We start from the raw sequence: 24873 nt of genomic DNA on the forward strand, positions 1-24873 counted from the left end.
AGTAGCCAAGGGTAGAATCACGAGATTCTTAACGAGCGGCCTGTGTTTGAGCCGCAGCAGTGTAGAAATTCTTGGAAGACCCGTGATTTTTTTTTTACCGCAAAATTCCCTCTTGTAATAAACACGGGCTTTGCGCGAAAAAGACAGCACACACAGGACGGACGGGACGAGCGCAAACTCTCAACTGCGCAAACTATCGTCCCGTCCGTCCTGTGTGTGGTGTCTTTTTCGCGCAAAGCCCGTGTTTATTCACCAAGATGCACGAACTCGCCCAACAACAAGTTCTTCTAATCTCTCTTGTAACATTTCTACGCACTCTTTGCGTAAACAAGGGTGGTTTGGTGCCTTTTAGGTCGGTTTAGAGGTGGGGCGCGGCATATCACACGCTTAGCTAACGTTCTGCACGACACCGAAAGTACCTGGCTCCATCTATGTCAGAATGGAATATCGCGTGCCGGGGACATCAGTAGGCGACGAAACGGATGATAGAAGCGTGTGGGTTGTGTTTAGCACGTCCCGCCCGGTATGGCTACTCCCGGGTCAATATCGTGTTTTGCATTTTTGTGCACAGGAAGAGTTAAAAAGGAAATGCGGGTGGATGGCGTGCCGCCAGCGGTCGAGTTAACGTCTCCCGCGTTCTCCACTGCAAAAAGAGAACTCAGCCGCTTCGGCCGCCAAAGATGAAGCAACGGTTTCGCGCGGTATACAACAACACGCCGGCTCATCACTCTCCGATCTGCTCCGCATTCCTTCCTCCTCCGTTGCCGGCCGGCACGGAACAGCGCGTCGCGGTTCCCGACCGGTGGGCGTTGTCCCGGACCCAAGTCGCGCGCGCTCCCCGGCATCCGAGTACTGCCGCGTTCGCCAGCGCCGCCGCTGCTGCCGCCGCCGCCCCTTCTTATAAAACCGGCGCCGGAATGTGTCCGCCGGAGCACAGACGCTCTTCGGCGAGTGCGGTCGCGAGGTGCACCACGCGCGCTGCGACTAACTCAAGTGCGAGCGACGATATACACGCGCGGATCAGTTAACCGCTCCACTAACCGACCCTGACCGCGACAACCACATTCCTAACTGTCGAGCCAAGACAGCGACGCTTTTTCCCTCGGGGATTCAAGGTGACGTATTAAAAAGCGGCCACTTCACGCGCGCGTGCAAGCCCCTTCGGAATACCGAGCGATACTCGCCACCTGCCAGAAACGCTGCCCTGCGTCGCACTGTCTCCGGCGTGCACTGCGCTGCGATGCTCCAAGCTGATCGAGTGACGGGCCGCACCTTTTCGACACGGCGCACGCGTCGCGAGAAGCCTCCTCTGCCCTTCCTGGCTGTCATGTAAGTAAGCTCGCTTATTTGGAACGGAGGTAACGTTTGTAGAGACATTTGCTTGGTCTTGTTCATTTGACTGTGCGAGTACAGCGTTGGCGCGGCATGGTGCCTCTGATGCCGGGCACGCGTTTTGGGCGTCGGAATAAGTTGCAGGGTCCTTACGCAACGTAACCATATAGTTTTTACTCTGTTGAGTTCGTGTTATACCAACTATTAGAGTGCGAATAATAAAAAGAACTTATGAATGAGTGCCTATATAACGTGTATCGTAAACAGGTTCTCCCGCAGCTCAGGGAGGGGACGGATTGGGGTAAATGTTGGAGGGCGGTGTTATCTGCGCACCACAACATCATATAACTGAGGGTACATGGGTTATTATCAGTCATGGGCACGTTACCGAAAAAAAGTAACAGTGTTACAGTTACAGTTACCTAAACCAAAAAAGTAACTCTGTTACAGTTACAGTTACGAATTTTCCAAAAGTAACTAGTTACAGTTACTGCAAAAAGTAACGTCCCTACTTTTCCGTTACTCTATTAAATTATTAGCTCAAATATTTGGCTTATTTAATAGAAACGTACGAAGGCATGCAGGTAGTAAAAATTACACCTAGTAAAGCCTACACGAGGGGAACCTAAAATGATGCACTCTCATGCACAAACCAACAATCGTTGGGTACGCCTCATTTTTTTTATTACAGAAGTTTTGCTATCCATCATAAGGAACCTTATTCTTTTGTTTCTGCACTCTCGCTGAAAGAAATTTATTTGCAAACATCATTGTAGCATAGAACTAGTTGTTTTTCAAAGTTGAAATCAGAGAGGCCGAACTCATAGTATACCGAGCTGGAGGACAACACAGCCGAAACAATCTTTCAATGTCAACTTAATTTATTTTCGCCTACAGTGCCGTCGCTTGACTGCCCCGCGTAGTGAGAGAGAATGGGAAAAAGGGGGCGGATTTGGCAGATCGACGGAAGGCCCTTGGACGAATGGGGAGACGGACGTGGGAGTACATCGGTTGTCGAGGTGTTTTTGAAAGATACTAAAAAAAGCGCTTCGTTAACTCTTTATTTCGTACTTGTGGTCGGAGACGGAGACCAATTTCAGCCATTGCCGAAGCGACGTTTGTCCGTGGGCCCTCGGAGTCGTTCTCCCGCCCCAACCCCCAGCCACCACCATCCCCGGAATGAGACAAGATGTTTTCAAAGGGAATAGAAACTGAAAAGAACGCTTGTTCCCCCCCCCCCCCCCCCCCCCCCGTCCTCACAACGGAGGATGTTGCCGTCTCCGTTCGTTCGCTTTGAGGCGTAGGCCGAACGAAGCTCGCCCAAGTATTCCTTGCACCCAACATTCAAAAGCAGATGTAGCTACTGTTTTAGTTTCGGCTACAGCCCTAGAAATGAAGTAGCGAGGCTTTCCAAGAACATTTCTTCGTGCAGTGGAAGTGTGGTCAGACGTCTGCCGGCCAAGATGCTGGCTGGTGTGAGGGCACTCGGGGGCCACCATCGTTGGGGTCGTTGTATGTGTAAAGCGGCATGAAATTTATAACTTCCTCGACCTTGTTCGAGCACTTGGTACAGCTCGATGAAGCCTCTAGACCAGGGGTCCCAAACGCGTGGTCCAAAATACGGTCAGGGGTCTCTAAAGCGAACAATGGTCGCAAGCAACTGCGGCTTGTGAATCGAACACTCTACAGTGCGCACATGGCTGGACGAGTGCGAGGCCGCCGAGACTCCCCGCGGCGTTTTATGACCCCGCAAACAGGACTGTATCGCTAATTAGAAAGCGACGCCCTGATCGGAGTTTTCCAGGCTTCCGCGAAAGTGCAAAGGTTTCAGTGCGTTGTGCGGCGTTTCTTTTCTTCTTCGCCTTTGTGTCAAGCACTTTTACTGCACTCCAGATCTGGCGAAAATAGTGCAGCCGCGCGTCGGACTTTAGGTTGTGGCGCGTCAACATACATCCACGTGCGCTTAGGCGCGTGTCGCAGCGTTATTTATGGCCTGGGTGAGAGCGATGTCGCGCTGGTGAGGAAAATACTGCAGCTTAGACTTATAGCGCTTTCCATTGGGCGAACAGGAGCACTTCTAACTGCACCCAAAGTGCTCTCGCGAGTTCTGGCGTCTTCCAGTGGTCGGGCAGGACCAGGGGCGTTGTGTTTCATTGGTCGATGAGGAGCCCTTTTTTGGCGCCGAGAGCAGCCGAGACCAGGTCTCGGTGCTCCGTCGCCAGCGGCGGAGTAGCAGGGAACGCCGATGAAGTCACATGACTTCTTTTTCGTCACTTCTGGTTTTATCCCCGGGTATTCTAGCCACTGTACCCCGGGTTGCGGAGGAAAACTGGCGGAATCCAGCAGCCGCGGTAGTCGCTCAGTGCGTACGGCAGCAGCTAAGCGCGGCCGTCTGGACAAGGAATTGCTGCTACTTTTAGATGATGAAAGCACCACAGGTTCAAGCGCAAGCTCATCATCGGACAGCAGCAGCAGCGACGACGACGACGATTTGACATTGCATGAGTTTATGTTCGAGCACCTGTTCACCCCGCCGGAGCAGCGACCGAAGGTAGAGTCGTATCTGGAAAAGACGGTGGACGCTGTTATCGTTCGCAGCGAATTTTTGGGAGACACGATGGTGACCCCTTTATCATGAACATGAACATCCGCTCGGCTTCTTCATCCGTCGCCATGCGGAAGGCAGACACAAAACCACCGGCACGTATCTGGCAAAAGTGGCGAGGAATAACTGCGTGCGGACATCACGAACGCGCGAAATGCTCCGGGAAGCGAGCGCGGGAAACGTTTGGTCACATGACTCTTGACATCTCACCCTCCCCCTCTTTTCACTGCTCCTGGAACAGCGCGAATGTTTCATTCGCGGAACGAAAGCACACGTCCCCGTTACTCCCGTGTGCTGCTCTGGCTGCTCGCTCCACTTGCTCCTGTTCGCCCAATGGAATTCGCCAGAAACTTCGGGCCCTGCTCCCGTGGTCCACACTATGTCGATCTTTCGGTTGGGGACGAGTAGAGTGACGAGCTTCCACATTGTAGAGGCCGCGTTGACTGCTAAATAGTACGACAAACGGCTTGACAGTCCGTCTTTATAGTTCCATTTTATCGTATCACTTGAATGCCTCACTGAAGACTACGTTTTTAGTGCTGGGCAATGTTACGTCACCTCTGCCCGTATCACATCCCTGAAGCTCGAAATTTGAAAGTTTTGTAATATTGCTTATCTTTTTCGTTTGAAAACGTCTTTTGCGGCTAGGGCGGAGCTAAGTGAGTTACCAAGGTTAGTTCTTTCCAATTGAACAGCGTTGTAGTTCGTGTTCTAGGATGAAGTTTTCGTAGTGGATGAAGTTTTAAAAACGAATTTGCTGTTCATACGCTTGCAGCAGAAACCTTCAGGATCAAGAAAAATAAAGACATTAAAAATAAAGACAAGGTCGGGGTTTCGGTCGCACTATACAGACGATATGATAGTGTGCCCTAATTGCCACACAACATACACTTTGGGGACTACTGTGTAGGAAAAAGATGATTTAGTGGTACGGGGTTTCTGAACGTCGTCGTAATGTGTTTTCTTGCTTTTTGTAGTCAAACTGGGTTGGGCGGGGGACAATGTTTTTTTACCTGGTCTATAATATTGAGTTATCCCATGGTAGGTCTCAATCGGCGTTAGGCTCTGCTAACCCCGGGGCCCGGTTGGTGAACTCGCGGTGAGCCCGGGAGAGCGGAGAGGGCATATAGGCCCACACTTTTTTGATCCACGAGAGGGAGGGGTTTCGCTCAGGAGGCGCAGCGCTGTTACAGAAACTGCACCCGCCGCGTAGCTTCTGCATGCCGCCTGACAATCGGTGATTACCGTAATTGCGGTGGTTTGGGTTATGGCCAACGCGCTGGCTGCTTCTTCCGCTTTCTGGATGGAGTCGGTATTGACTGCGGGGCTGGTGAATGGATGATCTCTTGGGGTGACCACTGCAACCGCTGCTCCTCGGTATCACTGGTATGGGGCGGCATCAGCGGACGTTAATCTGTAGGTTTTGGAATAGCGTTTGTCGAATGGGTGCATATTTTTCTGGAGGTTTGGGACGTAGACGTTCTTGCTTATTTGTGGTGCAAGCGTCTGTCGTTGCTGTCGCCCCAGAGCCTACCATATGTATGTTGCGTAATCGGACAAGCGTAATCGGAGCTTATGTTCCTAGAGGTGGGCGTGAATAACTTTTTCGGCGGTGTTGTGAAGACCGAGACTGAGGATGCGGGCCCCGAGTACCACCGGGACCAGGTGATAGCGGTCGTGACGGCTCCTTCATATTTCTGAGGTGAAAGGACCCTGACATGCGACGTCATAGTCGCATTGGGCGCAAGAAATGGAGCGACTCATGTTTCCACCCCATGTACATGTCTAAACGGATGCCGGAGTGAATTAGTCTATAAGAAAGTGAATTCAGACAAATTAAGGGGAATTCAAACTAGAATTAAGAGAAATTATAGAGACTTAAAGTGAATAAAGTACATGAATAGGTGAATTACGGTGAACGGAAGTAAAACAAAGTGCATTAAAGTGACTTTAAATCAATGACTAATCGAATTTGGTGGATGGCTTAGCGAAGTAGGATCGATGCTAAGCGAATGAAATGTACCAATGACTCGGTAACTTAAAGAGGATGATTGAGCGAAAAATGGGAAATGACTTTGCTAATTAAAAATAGCTAACCGCGTAGATATTTTGTCTCAGCAGTCAAAGTGGAAAATGGTAATGACAAGGCCAACTTGTGTGGACGCCAATGTTTTTGCGTGGGTGTCAATGCAACGGCTCCCAGCAAAATAGTCGTGGCGGAACCAGAACAAAGGTATTTCGACGGTGCACGCAAAAATGGAGCCGTTAGACAGTGTAGTGGGGCACAAATGGGGCTGTGTTTCAAGGTTCGCTTCTCCCGGGCTGTCATCACAGGTGCCTGTGCTTAATTATCACGACTTTTGCTTTCAAGTCGTCTCAGGGATAACATGTGAGGCTCTAGGAATTTTTTTTTTTTTTTGAGTCACCGGGATAACGTTGCTTCTTTTGCGCGTTATTGCCGCCGTTACGCGTCATGGAGCAGACGTCTTTGCCATTGAATAATTTTTTTTCGTTCACTTCCGGATGAAGGGAAGCGCTTTCTGTGCGCCGTCTGCTCGTTCACCGTAGGCATCCTTCGTCACCGCCGGCACATTCGGCATTAGCATTGCCCGCCGCCTGTTTATGCGCTAGGGGGCTCTTAAAGTTGATCCTTTTTTGTGTGCTCAACTACTTTGGTACACCCCTCTCCACAAGACATACGAGCCACTAGCAAAAGCACGCGAGTACGCCGCTTGAGTGGGCGCCGGTCGATTTCCGTCTGTCGTCCTGGAGAAGCCCGCTGCCGCGGTTGAGTAGGAAGACCGCACATAACATTGAACGGCGCAAAGAGGAAGCGTTTCACGATGACGAATTCTACGATGCTCTTGAACTCTTCTTTTCGATGAGTGTACGAGAACGTCGGCGTGTGGTCGTTGGTCGCGAAGGCGTGGAAAAGAATACGATGGTTTACCATCGTGTATCGTCCCTGCAGAGAGCGAGCTGCTACTAGCGGGTTTAGGGGCGTGACTTCTCCGCTGGGGCAGAGGAGCATCAGGGGAATTCTTCTGGACGAGTGCTTCCACAGCCGCCTCAGCGTTAAGAATGAAACGCGCGAAAGCTGCTTGTTCAGTGTATTCTGACCTCGAGAGCAGCGTTCAAATACATAATGGTGCAACGTCGCGCACCGACGGGAGCAGGAGTATACTCCTGCTCCCGTCGGTGCGCGACGTTGCACCATTATGTATTTGAACGCTGCTCTCGAGGTCAGAATACACTGAACAATGATATCCCCTTTTGTCCCTTGCCAGGCCTCACTAGTGAAAGTGAGGGCGCCGAACGACAGCTCATGTTCATGCATTGCATGTTGTGTACCCGGCTTTTTCAAGTAGGCAAGCACTTTTTATTATTATTTCAATAATAATAATAAAAATAATATTTGAATAAATAAAATAATATTTCCCGTGGCTCTTGTGTTGTCTGCGTTCTCGTGGTGTTTTCATGTGTTGCTCCGCGGCCACATGTCGTGGGAACGTGCTTATGGTTCCCGAGGCCACACTGCGGTTCAATGTGAGTCGTTCCTGGATCGCTGCAACCTGATTATGGGCTCACCGGAAAGCCGATCTTCGCTAGCGTAGTGAATGCCCTGCGTATGATCAGGTGTGTGCGCGTGTGTGTGCAAGGGCATGCTTGTGTGCGCATGCGAGTGTGTACCTGTAGTGTGGGCTGCGTGCATGTGTAGAACCAATGTTGTTTGTACGAGAGAGTCCGGTAGTATTCCCTCTTGATGTTCTCGAAAGGCAGCTCGATGTCAAAAGCACCATGCATCGTGGTTGGTGCCTTTGACATTGATTTAGAAAGTCAAACCTTATCAATGTTTCTTGCATTTGGTTCCCAATTGATACTTACCTAGCCTGTTCTCCAACTTTAACGCTACTTGGTCTTGTCATACGGCTACTTACACGCAGGTACGACTCACACGCAGATACTCGGAAAATACTCCCCCATTTATGCAGTAAAATATGGCTTTCGGGATATGCTTTTCAGATGATGGAGGGAGGCTGTAGTAATGGCTTTCCTGAACGAGGGGATGCACGCATCCTCGCCCGCGAGCTATCGCCCCATGGTACTGACAAACTGTCTGTGCAAGCTTCTTGAGAAGCTGATTATTAAGAGTCAGATTTCGTAGAATACAACAATCTTCTCAAGAGCTACCTCGCATGCTTCACGGAGAGACAATCGAAGATCCATCAACGTGGGGCTCTATAGTCATACATTAACGTTGCCTTTATTCACAAACATCATTGCATAACAGTATTTGGTGAAGTTGAAAAGGCGTACCACACCTATTGGCGTTACGTCATCCTCAGCGATGTAGAGTCTCTTTTTTATTTGTCAGGCAACACGCTATGCACGCCGAGGAGTTATATGTAACAGAAACCTTCCGCGCGAGATGGTACAGAAGTCTGTAGCGTTCACGTGCAGAAAAATGGCGTACCTTAAGGAGTAGTTTTAGGTTGTACGCTGTTTATCGTTAAGAATAAATTACTTCCAAAGGCATTGACACGTGCTTGTTTAATTTCTCTTTAATATACTTGCACGATGTAGAAGGGCATGCTAAATCTCGTAATTTGTCTATTTGTAACCGCCACGTCCAGTTTGACGTAAAAAAGACTTGCTCGGTTGGAGATAAAACCGTTTTAATCTTAATCTGTCGAAGTACAGTCGAGTCTCGATAATTCGAAGTCGCTAAATTGGAATTTTTGCTTAATGAGGAGCGATGTGCTGGTCCAGGCCATTTTACATGCAATCCAACGGAAGAAATGGCTCGATAATGCGAAACTAAACTCGTCACATCATGTAATTGTAAAAGTCATCGAAGGGACCATAGTTGATCGATAAAATTCAACATGTGCAAGCACAACACAGCGCTGTGTCCTGTACTGATGTCTGCGGAATCGCAACTGCGACAGTAAACAGTTGATGAAGTGGCAGGCAACTTGAAACTCGCGCCACTTTAAGCATTTCTCTCTATTGAGGTTCTCAACCTCATTTGCTGCGGGCAGCGCCATGTGGGAAGTTTGTGTGTTGACCAGTTCAGGCTTCGATTTTAGCGATAAGGAACAACCATCACGACAACTTGTGTCGTGCCCCCGACTGGGGGCGAGATTCTGAACGAAATCAACAAGGGAGATGTATCGCAAAATAATTATAATGCTGCTCCTGTGCTTTTTGTTTAATTGGAAGTTCGGTTAAATCGCAGTATTTTGCGGTACCCTTGGGCTTCGCATTCACAGGAGTCGGCTTTGCTTGCTTGTATTTTCAAGGCAGCAGAGGATCCGTTCAGGTGCGGATACGGGTGCTTTCTTTGAGGGGAAGGGGCGGTCATGTAATGCTGGTGGGAGCGGAGGGAGGGGGGGGGGGGGGGTCTGGAGGGCGGAACCAACCAAAATGTAATGATTAGTTCTCAGTGGCACACCAAGTGCTCTTTTCTTCAACATATACTGCAGACAACCGTGTGACCAGTTGTGAAAGGGCTCCCTCCTCGCTGGTACGCTGATACTCTTTGAAGGCGAAAAATTGGCTGTGGGGAGAAAGCGATTATCAAGCTCCAACTTAGGTGGCTGCTGCGTTATCCAATACCACGCCTTACAAACAGTTAGAAGTGAGGGCTGCTTTATTCACCGCGGACAGCGATGGTCTCCGCCGGGTCTAAAGCATTACACGTGCCTACAAATCAATGTCGAGGGGTGTGGAAGGGGGGGTCGATTAGTTAGTAGCTTTGAAGAGGGGGGAAGGGGCCGGCGGCGATCGCCCATGCGTCTCGCCCCTTGGATCCGCTAGTGGATCCGGGCGTCAGACGGAACGGTGACCGGAGTCCTGTGAGAAAAGAAAACAGGCTTTCAGGTGTAGTGTTGACCGAAAAAGCCACCTCCGATCCTTACATCAAACAACTTAAATATAAATGCTTAAAAGTAATGAACGTCCTGAAGGTGCTCCCGCACCAAACCTATGGTTAAGACAAAGAACTCCAGGTGCGTCTTTATACCGGCTTGGTAGGATGATGGCTGCACTACGGCAGTGTCCTTTGTGGGTCAGCAACAAGAATACCTTTCTAAATGCACGACCGCGCTGCAGATTGGGCTTCGCCTCGGGACAGGTGGTTTCCGCACTAGCCCGGTCCAAAGCGTTTACCTCGATAATGATAAATTGTACCTAAAGTGTCAGAAAATGTACATAGAAGACTTGTTACATGTACCTAAGATTTCATCAAAAACTAACCATTCTTCTGCAAAAGCCTCACCTGTCCACAACGATGCATCCGCGGCGCAGCACTTTTCATCCCGTCAATTAATTTCTCTGCTGCTCTCACTCATGGGGAGAGTGGAAACCCCTGAGCTCGCCATTTCGTTTTTAGTTTTGGACAAATTATGTTTACCGATCTTTTACCCCGATGGCAGCTTCGTCCTGTATCTTGTCATTTATCTTTTATAAAAATTTGGTAAAGGATGCTACCAATAACTACGATTATGCAGCATTTTTTTGCCGCCGCATGCTCAATACCGCTGTGCAGCAATCCACACTGACGCCTCAAAAGTGCCACAATGATGTCCTGTGCTTCTCCCGAACCAAACTTTAAGGCATACCGAACCGTAAGCATAGAGACCAGTATTTTAGATGTGAGGCATAGGCGTCCTGCTCATTGCAGATCATATTCTTCAAATTCAGATTCTTAAGTCTTTTCTTTGAGCGTGTAGCGGCACTGGCATTTGAGAAGCTCTGCAAAAAGAACATAGTCAGTTTAGTTTTTAACAGAATCATGGCTGCATATACCCAAACCGACTGCGTGCTGGCTTCCAGGCCCCTCTCGGATTTCTGGGAAGGAGGTTGCGGATAAAATGGCCGCTCCGGCTGCACTTACGGTTGAAATAACAACAGCCACCCCCACTGACCTCAAGCCACCTATCAGAGAACACCTTCGCAAAACATGGCAAACACAATCGAGCGAAAACATAGACAACAAATTAAAGTAATACAATCACACTTGGGACGATACAAAACTGACATACGCAAAAGATTTCTCGAGGTTGCTGGGGTCGGTTACGAATAGGCCACACATATGGGACGCACTTGTGCCTACTGACCAGAACTTCTAGACCCCCTGTGTAGCAGATGCGGATAACGCCTATCCGCAACAGTCGTCCTAATTAAATTTAAGGCATTCGACGCAACACGACATAAACACTTCCCGGAACTAAATACAGGTAACATATTCCAGCTTTTTTATGCCTTTATCATAACATTTACGTGACAGTCACACTTTTTTATTTTCACCTGTTTGTAAGCACCTACCAGGAATTGTCGGTGCTCGTTTCATACCACGCATAATGAAAATATGGCTCTGTACACCAGCCACATTCTCTGTCTTTTAATTCGTGTAATCTTTTTCTTACTGAGAAATTTTTGTATGTTTCTTTACACCTTTGCTAACTCATAAATTCTCTTTCGGCCCTTCCGGCCCTCAGCTCGCCTTGCGCTAATAAAACTAACAAACATCATCCTTGCTAACTTTGTAGACGGAAACACCGACTGGTTCCGTCTATACTGCGCATGTTGGACTTGTACGCCTTGTTATATCGGTCACTGGAGCACGAGTGTCTATAGGTGCGATGTTATAGCACTCGCCTATGTCTGTTCTTTTCTGCTACTCTTTTTTTGCGAACGCTGTCCTTGACCAATAGTCGTAATGTGTACGTGACTCCAGCGTAGGCCACTACAGGCTCGGTCCGAGCTTGAATGAAGCCTGTCACGTGCTTAACTTTGCGATACGGAGTAACCAAAATACAAAGAATTCGGTCGACGCATCCCTGACCGCTAATTATGCCGCTCACCCAGAACTTTCTGAACAGGCCCCACACAGATGCAGCTGCTCACTCTTTCGTATACCATCCAGAGCTTATTGGATTGTGCGGGCAGACGAACATGTGCGCGGTGAAAATAGGCCGCACAGACAGCGCTTTCACAGCAGGTGCGCCTTTGCGTGGTGGCGCTGCTGTGCAGAGGAGACACTGCTCGCGTTAAATCCAGGCGTTTCCTTTCGACATGAAAAGATAATGTCAACCCGAAAGCAGAAAATCCGGCGTTCATGGCGCACAAAACGTGGGCAAAGGCTCAGTGTTGCAGACCCTTTGAGCAGTTCCTGGGGCAATGGTTTGGCCGGTGTTTTTCGTGTTCAGGGACACGCAAATCACATTTGGTCTCCATTTCATGAGTGTACGGGAGGGGGAACATCGGGGCATGCCCTCGCGAGCAGCTTCCCGCGCTCAACGACGTTCAAATGCTTGTGCACGGCTGCTGGACGAAACGCAGAAGTACTGCCCGCAACATGGCTGTACATTACGCGGGCGGGCTATTTACACAATTAGCATTTGTTGTGTAGAAAAAAATGTGTGCGTACAATGTCATTTTTGTGCGGCGATGCGAATGTGGGTGTGCTCATTCCTGGTAATCGAAAGAAGAAAAATTCTTTCAACATTTTAAAGTGATCAGAATTCAGCAAAACTAAAATCTGAATTTCACACTTGTGTTCTATGGGAAATAAACTCCGATAAGCACCAAATGTTTGCTCCGAAAAACACCCCCCTAAATTCAGAAAACATTAACTCCGAAGGTGCGGAGGCCTAACCAAAGCAGTGCCTAGGTGACCAAAAAAATTTTTATAGGATGAATGTGTGAGGTGCTGCCTGTCTTTACTTCAGTTTTCTACCCTCGTTTGTTAGAGCAAAAAGTGCTGACTCTCGCCTTTAGGTACAAAAGGTCGGCCGCGGTCACGGGATTTTTCAGGCATAAATTTGTTGACATGACGTAACGCTTCCCAATCGCAGTGCGCTGCTGTTATTGTTCATTACCGAGAAATAATGACCACGCGGGAGCCCTTGGTGGTAGCGGTGGGGCCCTGCATGCTACGTCTACCTGCAACGTCTTCACTGTAAGCTGGGTTGCACTGCTCACCTCTTTGTCTTCCCGTGACAGTATTTAGCACCTCCTTTGGTTGTAAGGAGAATTGTATTTGACGCAACAGCCACATCTTCTAACGGTAAACTTTTCTAGTTGATGGTACATTCTTAGGGTGCTTTTCATCATCATCATCATCGATTTGGTTGGCGTGACAGCCAATAGTCCGTACCAGGTAGCATCTCCAAAAATCACATGGCCTCTTATGCTATCTCTAAGGCGACTTGGAGGCGGAAGCCTGAGTGGCGATGCATTGACGGCAGAGGCATGGTTTACTTTGACGTTGTCTTTCCCACATTTACATCGACCATCGGCATATACACTTGGGGTGGTCCAAACCATGGATCACCTCCTTTGGCAATGCCCCCACAACCCATTCCCCCCATATCGAGACGGTGAGCACTGGGCGAGGGCGTTGGGCAGCTCGGATTCGGCGGTGCAAGATGCCATCGTCGCCCGGGCTGCCAAAGTCACCGGGGACCTTCCTCCCTCGGTCACCACGCATCCCCAGAATTAGCCCTTGCGGCATTAAAAGTTTTGTCTCTCTCTGTCTCTCCTCGTCGGCCGCAGTGACTGTTTCACCGGCAACCCTTCTATTGTGCTATACAGAGATTCGTTTCACCACCCACGTTTTCCAACTTGAATCTACCAGCTCAGGGTCGCTGTTTGTACGATAGCTTGCCGGCTACGTTCTTCAGCTTACTTCATCTGTGGTATACGCACTGGCTTTGATGACCACCTTTTTATACTACCAGGTTTAAGTAGGGCTATGGAACGCACCGCGCGCTTCTTCTTCCGAAGGTGAATTCGTTTAAAGCAAAATACAAGTTTGTTTTAATCGAACGATTCTATGTTTTATAGTGCCCTAAGTGCTTGACCGGCAGCAAACGACGCTTTATTCACTAAGAAATCAAACAATTCAAGCGAAAATTTTAATTCGCCCGCTGCATCGTGGGTTTCTTGAAGTCGACAATGGCGTTTCCAGGCTAGGTACTGCAAACTAAAGTGAGTATGGTGACCAGCGCTGCTGCCTACAGCAAAACAATTTTTGTTCGCCCGGTTACCGTCTTTCTTCCTAGATGACGGTACCATAACACTCAAGAACCACAATCCGCACTCGGGTTTCGTTTCTGACCGGAAGTTTACCTCGCTTATTGTTACGGTTCACCGTAATCGTGTCAGGAAATGCAGGGTATTACTCGGCAGGGTTAATTGGCGTATTCATGACTGCATCGTACCGGTACTCACCTACGGGGCAGAAACTTGGAGGCTCACTAAAAGGGTTCAACTTAAATTGAGGTCGACTCAGCGAGCAAGGGAAGCGAAGATGATAGGTGTAACGTTAAGGGACAAGAAGAGAGCGGAGTGGGTCAGGGAACAAACGCGTGTTAGGACATATTAGCAGAAATTAAGAAGAAGAAATGGACGTGGGCAGTGCATGTAATGCGAATGCAAGATAACCGCTGGTCATTAAGGGTAACATAGTGGATCCCTAGAGAAGGCAAGCGTTGCAGGGGGCGGCAGAAAGTTAAATGGGCAGATGAGATCAAGAAGTTTGCGGGGATAAATTGGTAGCAGCTAGTACAGGACCGGGATAATTGCAGATCTATGGGAGAGGCCTTTGCCCTGCAGTGGGCGTAGATAGGCTGATGATGATGATAAAACGACAGGAAAGGTCAGGTAAGTTACCGTTGCGCGTATGCCAGTTGGCCAGTGTCGTGACAGAGAAGCCCTACCCGCCCGACAGGCGCGTAGCGTCGGCCGGCATGTGCGCGCCGTACGTACCAGTGCTTCAATGTTAACTTGTTCGTAAATTCCTTTGTTCGCCCCACCATTCTTACTGCTGCATAAATAATGACACTAAATGTAAGCGCGAATAGCTTCATCTGCAAATTTATAATCCATGTTCAATTGGCGTTGGATACCGTCGGCATCAGCCAACCGCAAAAACTACCCACAATACGCCACCAGGTCAGCGCGGAAAATTCTCTGGGGAGTCGCACGGCGATTTTCTTTATTCCTTATTTTACAGCTTATGTGAGTGAAGTTCGCGTAAAAGTGGTGTCAGTGTTATTCTAACGAGTGAATCTGCAGAAAGAGCCAAGCTTGTATTTTGTCTTCATGGACCAAATACTAAAACCTCGAAATTTTGGTCTGTCTGTCTGTCGGTATTTCTATCTCTCGATTCAGGCATCCAGCCAAAACGCATAAAGAATTCTTGTTCGGGAAGTTTATATAGCCAAAAACGTTCCTAAACCACTAAATCTGAATCCAAACTTTATACTTGTCAACATTTTTTAACAAAACGAAAAACATTAGACATATTTCAGGCAATTCATGAGTGCGTAATTGGTATTCACAGTGTCTTCGTTTAATTGAAAATAAATGTGCGCGTGATATTGCGATGTGAAATAAAAAATACGGGTACATATTAATATATTGCGCAAGAAATACAAATAGAGCTCGCGACAGGTTCGGACCCGGTGACGGCGTTGCAAGTTCTACAGTAATGCAAGGTTCTATTAGATGGCACTCGAGCAGTGAAACGCTCGAAAAACCTCCTCTGGGTTTATTCTTGGAGGAGTAAACGGGCAGGGAAAGAGCGTGAAAAGTGGGTGGTTAAAAGAAGAAATGCATTTACGTGGCTGGGGCATAAGAAGACTGTTTGCACCGAAGTGAGCAGATACGCGGGCAATCTTTTATACAATGGTTTGTTCAAGAACGTCGAAGGTCGGCTTAGCTATGACAAACACAAGGCTACCACCTTAAATCCTTTCGCGGTATTCAAATGCTGTTGTAATGCCGATTTTCGGCTCCAGGACTCGCTGTTGCATAGCCCACAACTCGAACCGGCGATTCTTGAAACAGCCGTTTTTTTACCCCACACCGTTTCCCTCCTCCTTCTACTACCACACCCCGCTGACTCGTTAGAGACGTTTCTAGGCCGCTGCCCTATTTTTATCTTGCGCGCCCCAGTGCACCTTGCCTTCTCGTGAGGCTCGTTTTCGCAGCTCGTTTGGTGTCCGAACGGGCGGACATCAGCGTTCTCCGCTGACAAGGTGTCTGTCAACTCGGTTCGCCTTGTCGGGCCTCCGGTGTCGCGCGTTGTTCATCCTTAGACTCGACAACCACGACGGCGAGCCTCCGGAGCTCTTTGGCAACCGACTCATTCGCAGTGGCGGAAGCCGAGTCGGCAATTTTTAACAGCCAAGCTGTAACGGTGTCCGCAGTTAAAAATACCAAGAAAATGCCGAGCGCTCGTGCACGCGTGCCCCGAGTGCACGTTCGTCAAGCTGAGCGTACCCACTTAGGGAGATTGGCCAACATTGGTCGCAAAATAACTCCAGCGTTCGCCGTATCGTGGCAAAAATTACTCGGAACGAGAAAAACACGCCATAACGTACGACCCTCGTTCGTTCGTCCTCGTTTCGTCGTGCGCATGCGCTCTGTACCGTAGAAGAGCCGCGACTTGAGTGTCGAAATTGCGGTAGCTGATCATTGCATCCACATGGCCCGGCTGCGGGCTCGGCGTGCAAAGCATCCGCTGTACACGATAAGTGGCCCTTGTAGAGTGGCGTACGAAAACGTCGACCGAAACGGCGAGCTCACTCTGCCCTGGCTCAACATAATGTCACTGAAATGTCATGCCGCAGACGTCAACCACGACACCACAACGATACTAAAACTCAACTTTGTGTCCGTCAATGGTCACCTACAACAGCTTCGCCATTCAAGTTTTGCGGGTTTATGCCAGCTTCCCTGAATTTGTATTGAAATCTCCCTCGCTCCTTCCCATCGGCGGCGAAACGCGCCCCCGCGTCCACTGTCGCTTCAGCGGCCACCACGGTTGGAGTTGTCTCTTCTGCGTCGCCCTCATGTTTTCTGTGGCCGAAACACCGCGCTCTTAGCGACGCGGCGCGACACTTTCATCGCGAGTGCCTGGCTTTTCATAGCTGCAAGTCCAGCACCAGCTCTCGAACAGTTCAGCGCTAAAGAGGCGTGGCAAGGTTATCGCTATCTTCGAGCTGTTTTATTTTTAAAGATAACACGTATTGTGGCCGTATCCAGAACATTAAGGGCGCATGGCAAAAACAGCCAAAAAACATGCCTACGGAATTTATTCTCTCTGACATAAATGATAACTGCAGCTTTGATGTGACCGAGGCCTGGGTCAGTCAGTTTTCCTCGGTGTACTATATCAGCCATCGCAGAAAGTAATACTTGCCTGAGAAAAATCGAGAAGTATCGCTTGTATAACTGTACCGAGACTACGGGAAAGAAAGCACAAGTCGCCCTGTCTCTAGGTTCCAGTTAAAGTTTAGAACATGGTGGCGCTATTATATAGAAGGTGCCTATGGTGTTCTCTCTTCTGTGAGAACTCTATAAAATCTCGAGCTGGAACATTACTGCAGAACCCAATAAGGAAGAAAAAAACTCGCGATGCGAGAAAGAAAAAAAAAACCTTCTGAAAAATATGTGACCTGCAGTGCGCGAAATCCAGGGCCACATGCGCAAGATTCTCCCCAAAAGACCACCGTGCCAATAAATGCGTTGGACAGCGCCGGTTTTTCGTCATAAAAATGCCGTATGATCCCACTGCCGGCAAAATTTCCAAGATTGGCTGCAGATTTGTAGGACAGTAATAACGCCGTCTACATCATTTAGAAGCAGTAGGACGTCGCCGCGTAGGCTGTTGCTGATTGTATACAGGGAACAGACCCCCTATATACGAGTGTACGCGTTTATCTGACCGAAGAAGTGTTGATGGCTAGTGTAAACAAAATGGGCGACACTGAACAGCCGTGTGCAACTCGTCGTCAAGGGCGGCGATACGACTTCTTTGAAAACTATGTCGACTGTCACGCCAGTATAAATTGGCGATTTCTATCGACTCCGCACACGAAATAAATCCTTCGAGCACGGCGGTGCGTTGAAGACATTATGATGTTCTTGCTTAATACAAACTACGTATAAAGTCTTGCGTTTTCCATGCGTTGGTGTATAATATGTGTTGTGTTGGAGGGGTTTGTGCAAATACATGGTAGTTGGTGCAAATACCTGGCGACCAAATACCGCGATATGCCCCAATATCGAGTTGCTCAGGTGTGATCATCCTAATGTTGCTAATAAAATACTGAGCCACTGACCAGAGGGTCACCTCAGATCGTACAACCAATTTTTACCGGTGTTACTGGGTGCCAGCTTTGATGATATGACAATGGAATGGTCCCTTGGTACCTGCGCGAAGGTCATCTTACAGGGCCATACATTGCAAAGGACGTGCATACTAAGTCAGAACTTATTGTCATAAGTAAAACTGGTTAGGCCCATGGCATTATACGGTCAGGCAAATCAATCAAGCCTTTGATTAGTATACAGAGCAGGGCTATACGTCCACAAACACACCAGTGACAACGTCAGTTTCACATGGCCTCCCAGGAAAGACCAGTGGAGGTGCTCCTATTCTTTTTTAACTGCTAATTTTTGCTTCATTCCCGTGAAGCAATCAACGCGCTGACCTATTACGGTCTTGAAAAATGATTGTGCATCACACACCGCGTGTATGAACGTAGATATAACCTATTGTTCAACACTTGGGCGCTCTCTTGGTTGTGCGATATAAGTGGGATTTGAATCCATGAAGGATGTCTGTGATTCTCGAAATACTTTCGCGACAAAGAATGGGGAAGGTCTTAGAATAAATGGCGATGTATTTTCCCGCGAATATTGCCGAAATTAGGTTAAAGTGGAGCCTGGTCGGAAGCCCGGCATAAGCACGTCAGTTCGACGCGATCGTTGTTAGGCTTATCAAGGGAAAGGAGGCAACTTCGCTGCTTCAAATTCACCGTGGCGATTTCAAATCAAGCTTTCCGCGACGTTAGCTTTAAATACAAAAAAAATGGCCGCGTATCTGCTCCTTTCGTTGCAAATGCCGTCAAAAGACGATAGTCTTTATCGGCTTTTGCGAAGTAAATGCCTCCCTTCGCTTTCCCGCTCACCTCTCATGTTGTTCCTCTTGCGTCGTGCTCCTCCCAAGGTAAATACGCCAAATTTTTGCTTAAATCATCTTAAATTTCCCGCGTTCCACTGCTCCATACCGGGTGTCTCGATGCGAACGCTGCCGTACGGTGAAGACGAGCGTTCATCGAGGCGCCCTACTTCAACGTTTATAGAACCGCGTTTCCCTACTCCACCTGCGTTGAAAGCAGAACGTGAAACCTATCTAGTGAAACCTTGCGTAACGGTTGCCGGTTGATTTCTTAAAATGGCGCCAGAAGCTGTAGTGGCGCGGGCGACAGCAGGCGACGGCGGAGTGAATTCTTCTGCAGTTGATGAAGTATTTAATTTCGCAAAAGTCAAGCATGTTTGATTTTTTATAAAGGAACACTGCAAATATCACTTCTGTATTGATTTGTTGTCTCATATTTGCGTAATGTCTTGTTCTTCTTCAACAATGTTGACAAGTACGAGCATTACACCTGACATAGACGGGTATTTTTAGCTCTGACTCGACTATTGCGCAGGCATTGTTTTGATTTGGCCGGGTGGCTGAATCGAGTCACAGACAGACAGACGGACAGACAGACATACAGCCAGACCAAAATTTCTGGGTTTAAGTAGCCCAAGAAAGACTATCGTCTTTAAAAAAAAAAACCGGCTCGACATCGACTGCACATGGAAGGGTAGTTTGATTTTTTGTGCCAGATGGGCGTCGTCTGAACTCCTGCTTGAGGAGGGTATGCCGGAGCATGGCGAGCGCTGCGTGGCTATTAAGACGGTAGCCTTTTTGCCTCACTAGAAGGGGACTTTGATGATCCTGGTGTCAGAATGCATGGTAGAGAAATCCACTCGACGCAAGGGATCTGAGAAGCAAACCAGAGAGTGCCAGCTGTGTACAAGAAATGATTGATGATCACCGACTGTATCATTACTTTTTGGTAGTGAGGATCAGCAAGGCGTTATTATGGTGGATCAAGGAGGATTAAATTAGATGATAGTGACTAAGGTGCAACAGAATGAATTACGGAAGAACAAGATAAATTAGGTGGATTAACGTATGGATTTCGATGTACTACGGCTCAATATATGAACTAAGAGGACTTAAACCAGATTATGTTAGATTAAAGTGGATTATAGTATAATAAAATATATTAAGAGGGATAATGGAAGATTACGATGAATTAGAGTGAATTAATGGCGGTGAAATAGTCTGTGTGCTGCGGTGACGTGTACATGTGGGAATTAAGCTTCACAACTGTACTCCGGGATTTCGCCCTTAAAGCCCATAAGCAGACATAATTGTCTCGAGGAATTTGTCTCAGTGCCCTGGGCAGAGATACTTCAAAAAATACCCCGAAATACAAATATGGCAATATATGTCTAGCCTGACGAAAACACAGTTACTAATATCGATGTTATTCTGACGTAACTAGATATTAACACGAAAGTGTTTTATTCCCGGCTACACAACTGACGTGATATCCGCCACGGAAGTGACGTCGCCAGAAAATGTGCCATTAACGCGGCGTCGCCCTGTTTCGATCCCACGACTCTCTGGCCGCAACGGGAGGTACGCGGCGCTCTTCCCACTGCTCTACGAACCGAGACGTGAGCATATGCTACGAATGCGCCTTATGTCCTTCTTTGTGACTGATTCAGATGGTGCGCGCCGTCTAGAAGAGGCGAAGCATCATGCCGCTAATGAGCGCTGACAGTTGGCGCCTCGGTGCCAGCGGCTTCGTGTACGGGGGACGTGCGTGAATTGAGGCACCCTCCCCTGTTTTTTGTTTCTTGCGTGTCGGTGTCACTTCGTCTGGCGGATCAGGCTCGCGAACTCCTCGCACAAGAAGAAAATTCCTTTAACATTCAACTGCCCCTGTGAAGGCCCCTTTCACTTTCGTGTTTTGCCGATTCCTATGAAAGAGGGACCAACCAGAGTTTTTCAGATATACTTTAACAGACACAAAAATGGTATTCCATAATAAAGGTGGACGCTACACATATATGCACGAATCGCTTTTATCTTTGAGCTGCTTTTATGTTCTGGAAATACATCTTGCGCATGTTATGTATTTACAACAACGAAATGAGATGAAACTGAATTTCTAATGAGAGTGAATTGTCGTAGAATTGCAGGACACGTAAGCCCTCCTTTAGACGTAGTGAACGCGCAATTGCCAATGTTGCGCTATGGAACAGATGCGTCAGTGTTGTGTGCGTCGCCATGTTTCGCAGCCGCTGTTGATGTAGACGGTACCGACTCCATCGTCGTATACACTGCACCGATGATAATTTTCAATAAGTTCCGCGTGGTGGGTAGCGGTTTCATTCTATGCGTTCTGAACAAGAGGTACCTACTGTGGCTCGGTTCCGGTGGGGCGCATGCTACCTTCCGTTTCCGAAATCCCACAATTCATACTTTTGGCATTTTGTTTAAGCAGCGTTCTACAAATATACGCCTACTAGTCATTACGGCTGGGATCGCTGGGAACGAGTTGGCAGACGAGAGGGCCGCTGCTGCTGCACTCAGGAACACTGTAGACATAACAACCGTACCATATACAGACCTCAAGCCACACATAAGACAACACTTGCGCAGAACATTGCAAACCCACTGGAACGAACAGACGGACAACAAACTACATGCAATGAAGCCACACTTGGGACGGTACACAGCTGACTCGCACAACAGACACACGGAAGTCGCCTTGGGTAGGCTGCGGATAGGCCACACCCATGCAACGCACTCGTATCTGCTGACGGGATCTTCTGGACCCCAGTGCAGCAGGTGCGGAGAGGCCCTATCCGTAGTGCACCTACTAATCCCATGTAAGGCACTTCACACAACACGACACAAACACTTCAGAGAACTCTACAGACAACATATTCCCCTACATCCATCGCTGTTTCAGGGTGACGATGCCATGGTTTCCGTGAAACGTGTGTTTGAGTATTTGTCAGGCGTTAAGTTTTTAAACCTCATTTCCTATCACGCATAATCAAAACTGGCCCCATACACCAGCGATCACCATTATCTTTAATTGATTTTACGATGTTCGGTTTACACGTTTCTTACTTACCTTTTTGTGGTAAGCACTTAACTTCATTAAATAACGTTTTCTCTGGCGCTCTTTGCCCTTAGTCGGCCTTGCGCCATAAAAACCCAACCATCATCATCATGATCTAGTCATTACGGCATACTGGCTGATTGCGCTAACAAGACCTTACGTTTTATCAGCGCAGTCGTTGTCGTCCTGGCTTTGTCTTTGTCTTTCGCGCTGTTTTGCTCAGGCCTTACTGGCAGGAGCAATTTTTTTTAACGTGAAAATTGGCTTTTCTTTATAAAAAATTGCTTCTAGTCGCGTTCATTTATCTTATTTTGGCTTTAAACCTGCCATGCGTTGTTGGAGCTGGTATTGTTCTCCGCTTTATTTTTGTATTGTCTTGGGGAGGGGGGGGGGTGGCAGGTGGGGAACACAGAATTTTCAAACCTTTTGAAAAGGCCTTACTGGCGGGTTGAGAAAATGCCTTTCATGATAATTTTTTTTCTTTACTTGCCCAGGTCGCCTTGGAATTTCGTCGTAGTCACGGCCTGTCTGGCGGCTTCGGCTACTGCAGATGCTGTTCCCGAGCTCTGCAACCTGATCGACCAGCCCATGTACTGCCGCTGCGACGTAGCAGACCCCACCGAGGACGTTACGGATGTGCGGTGCTACGTTGGGCGGAAGCTGGCACCAGACCACTTGGTCTTCAGAGCCTTTGAACGGCAGCCGGGGGTAACGGCGCTAGAGTTCACCGCATTCGGCGGCGACTACCACTTAGATTTCGTGCCGAAGCGTGCACTGCATCATACCCCACAGATTGAGAGGCTCAAGATCTCGCAAGCAGAACTCGGAGACCTCAAGCGGCTGTCTTTCCACAACCTTTCGCGACTAGCTGTACTGTCGCTTGACTCGAACGAAATCACAGGTCTGGACGTTGAGGCCATCGCGCACCTCCCTCGTCTGAAGAGGCTCGAGCTGGGAGACAACAAGCTGAAAAGGCTGCGGGCCGGTTCGCTTAAAGACCTGCCATCGCTGACACACCTTTTCCTAGAACGAAACCAACTGGAGGTCGTGGATGACGGGGCCTTCGAAGACTTGAACGCCGTTAGGGAGCTGGACCTGAGCGACAACTTCATCGAAGAGTTGACCGAGAACAGCTTCCGCGGCCTGTCACGGGTCAGGCGGCTCGACCTGTTCCGCAACAGATTGCAGCGCCTGAGTTCCCGCGTTTTCAGCGGAATGCCCGAGGTTGCTGAGCTGGACCTCAAGTACAACAACATTTCCGAGGTGGACTCTCAGGCCTTCGACGGACTGCCGCAGCTGACTGTCCTGTACTTGTCGTACAACCGACTCCGAGTCCTGCCCGCGCACATGTTCCAGGGAGCTCCTAACCTGGTTTCCGTGGACCTGTCGCAGAACCAGCTGCTCACGATTACCTGGAGGACTGTCCAGGACTTGGCGAAGATTGGCGCCCAGTCTTTTGACATGAGCCTCACCGGTGAGACCTAGCGTATTACATCTTTCAAGTAGCAAAAGCTTGCTGTTAGGGTGACGTTTACTCGTTGAAGCCTTATTCGTGGTTATTATGCAGTTTGTACTAGCACACGGCTGTTCTATTTGGTCGAAGCTTCACCGCTTGCGAAATTCTGTTTCAAGATAGGTAAAAACCCTGAACTTCCAGTTCGATGCAAAACCTTAATTAAAGGCCTCGATTTGCCACGCCGCACCTGTAAACCGGACTTGAAAGACACCAAACCACTTTTGGTTAGAGAAATAATTGGCAGAATTGAGATAAGAGAGCTTTGCACAATAGGAAAAATTCCGGGCCATCTCCACTAATGTGAAACATGAGGAGGAGCGAAGCATGCGGTGTATAAGTGCATTCTTGGCGCCTTGGTGATGAAACCGTTGGGGGATAGAGGTATATAGCTTTGCTGTAAAAGTCTCTTGTCTTCGAAGCACGAAGGTCTCTAGCGCGAGGCGTAAACGAGTGTCCCAGTGTTTTTTAGTACGCGTTACGTGCTTGCGCGAGGCGTAAACGAGTTTTCGCGTGTTTTGGTACCGTGACCTCACGAGACGAAGATTACGACGAGGAGAGAAGACGCCAACAGCCCCAGCCCCTAAAGATCACTTGTCTTTGAACAATCATTGGCATCGCTGGGGCTCGAACCCGCGGCATTCGTTCCAAAACACCTCGGTTCTAGCAATAGGCTACTGTGGTGGAACGGCAGACCACTTTTAGCAGTTGCATAGAACAATAGGAGTTTTCCAAGTGAAGCAGTGGATGGCGCTGGATGTGTGCAGTAACTGCCGGGCTTGTACCCACGAGGTAACGGAGTCTCGCTGAGGAGAGGCACCTACCACGGCCGCTGGATGAAAGGCCTTGCGTGCGCTCTCATCCAGCGGCCGTGTACCTACTATCCAAAACGCATAAAAAAGGGGCCAAGAATGATGTCACTTTTATGACGTCTATGTAGATCGTTTCTCGAGTACTGAAAATTTTACTGAATATTTTCTGCCGGAATGACAATTAACACGGAAAAGGACCGTGACGTCGACCATTTCCCGACGAGCAGAGGCAATGTCGATACAGAGGGTGAATGCAGTATCCTGGATATCTGAAACAATGCACCTCGATTAACCTACAGGAAGCTCCCGAATATCGTAGACAAGAAGCGCAGTGATTTGTGCAGAATTTTTTTTACGTTATTCGCTGTTATTTTAGTTCTATGCACCACCGGCGAAGCGTGCCCTTGTTTAAGTACGCTGCATAAATAGGCTACGCACTCACTTGAGCGCATGTGGTTGCCCTACCGTCGCTCTCTCATGTACTGAAGCCGACCCCTCACAAACAAGCGAAAACAACCTAAAACCGCGGAGTGTAAGATTGAGTGTCTGTCC

At 48.6% G+C, this 24873-nt stretch overlaps 1 protein-coding gene across 1 annotated transcript in view; it reads left to right on the forward strand.

The window, feature by feature from the left end:
- Positions 1-904: 904 nt before the first annotated feature.
- Positions 905-24873, forward strand: part of LOC144179518 (uncharacterized) — a 51943-nt gene continuing 27974 nt past the window's right edge. Inside the window, exons 1-2 of the mRNA XM_077707905.1 lie at positions 905-1329; positions 22491-23470. Coding sequence (XP_077564031.1) covers positions 1241-1329; positions 22491-23470 — 1069 coding nt within the window. The 5' untranslated portion in view covers positions 905-1240. The remainder of the gene's footprint in view (positions 1330-22490; positions 23471-24873) is intronic.

This window comes from Haemaphysalis longicornis, unplaced genomic scaffold (assembly GCF_048455015.1).
Source record: "Haemaphysalis longicornis isolate Haplotype H1 unplaced genomic scaffold, Haemaphysalis longicornis Haplotype H1 scaffold_4, whole genome shotgun sequence".
In the NCBI taxonomy this organism is placed as follows: domain Eukaryota; kingdom Metazoa; phylum Arthropoda; class Arachnida; order Ixodida; family Ixodidae; genus Haemaphysalis; species Haemaphysalis longicornis.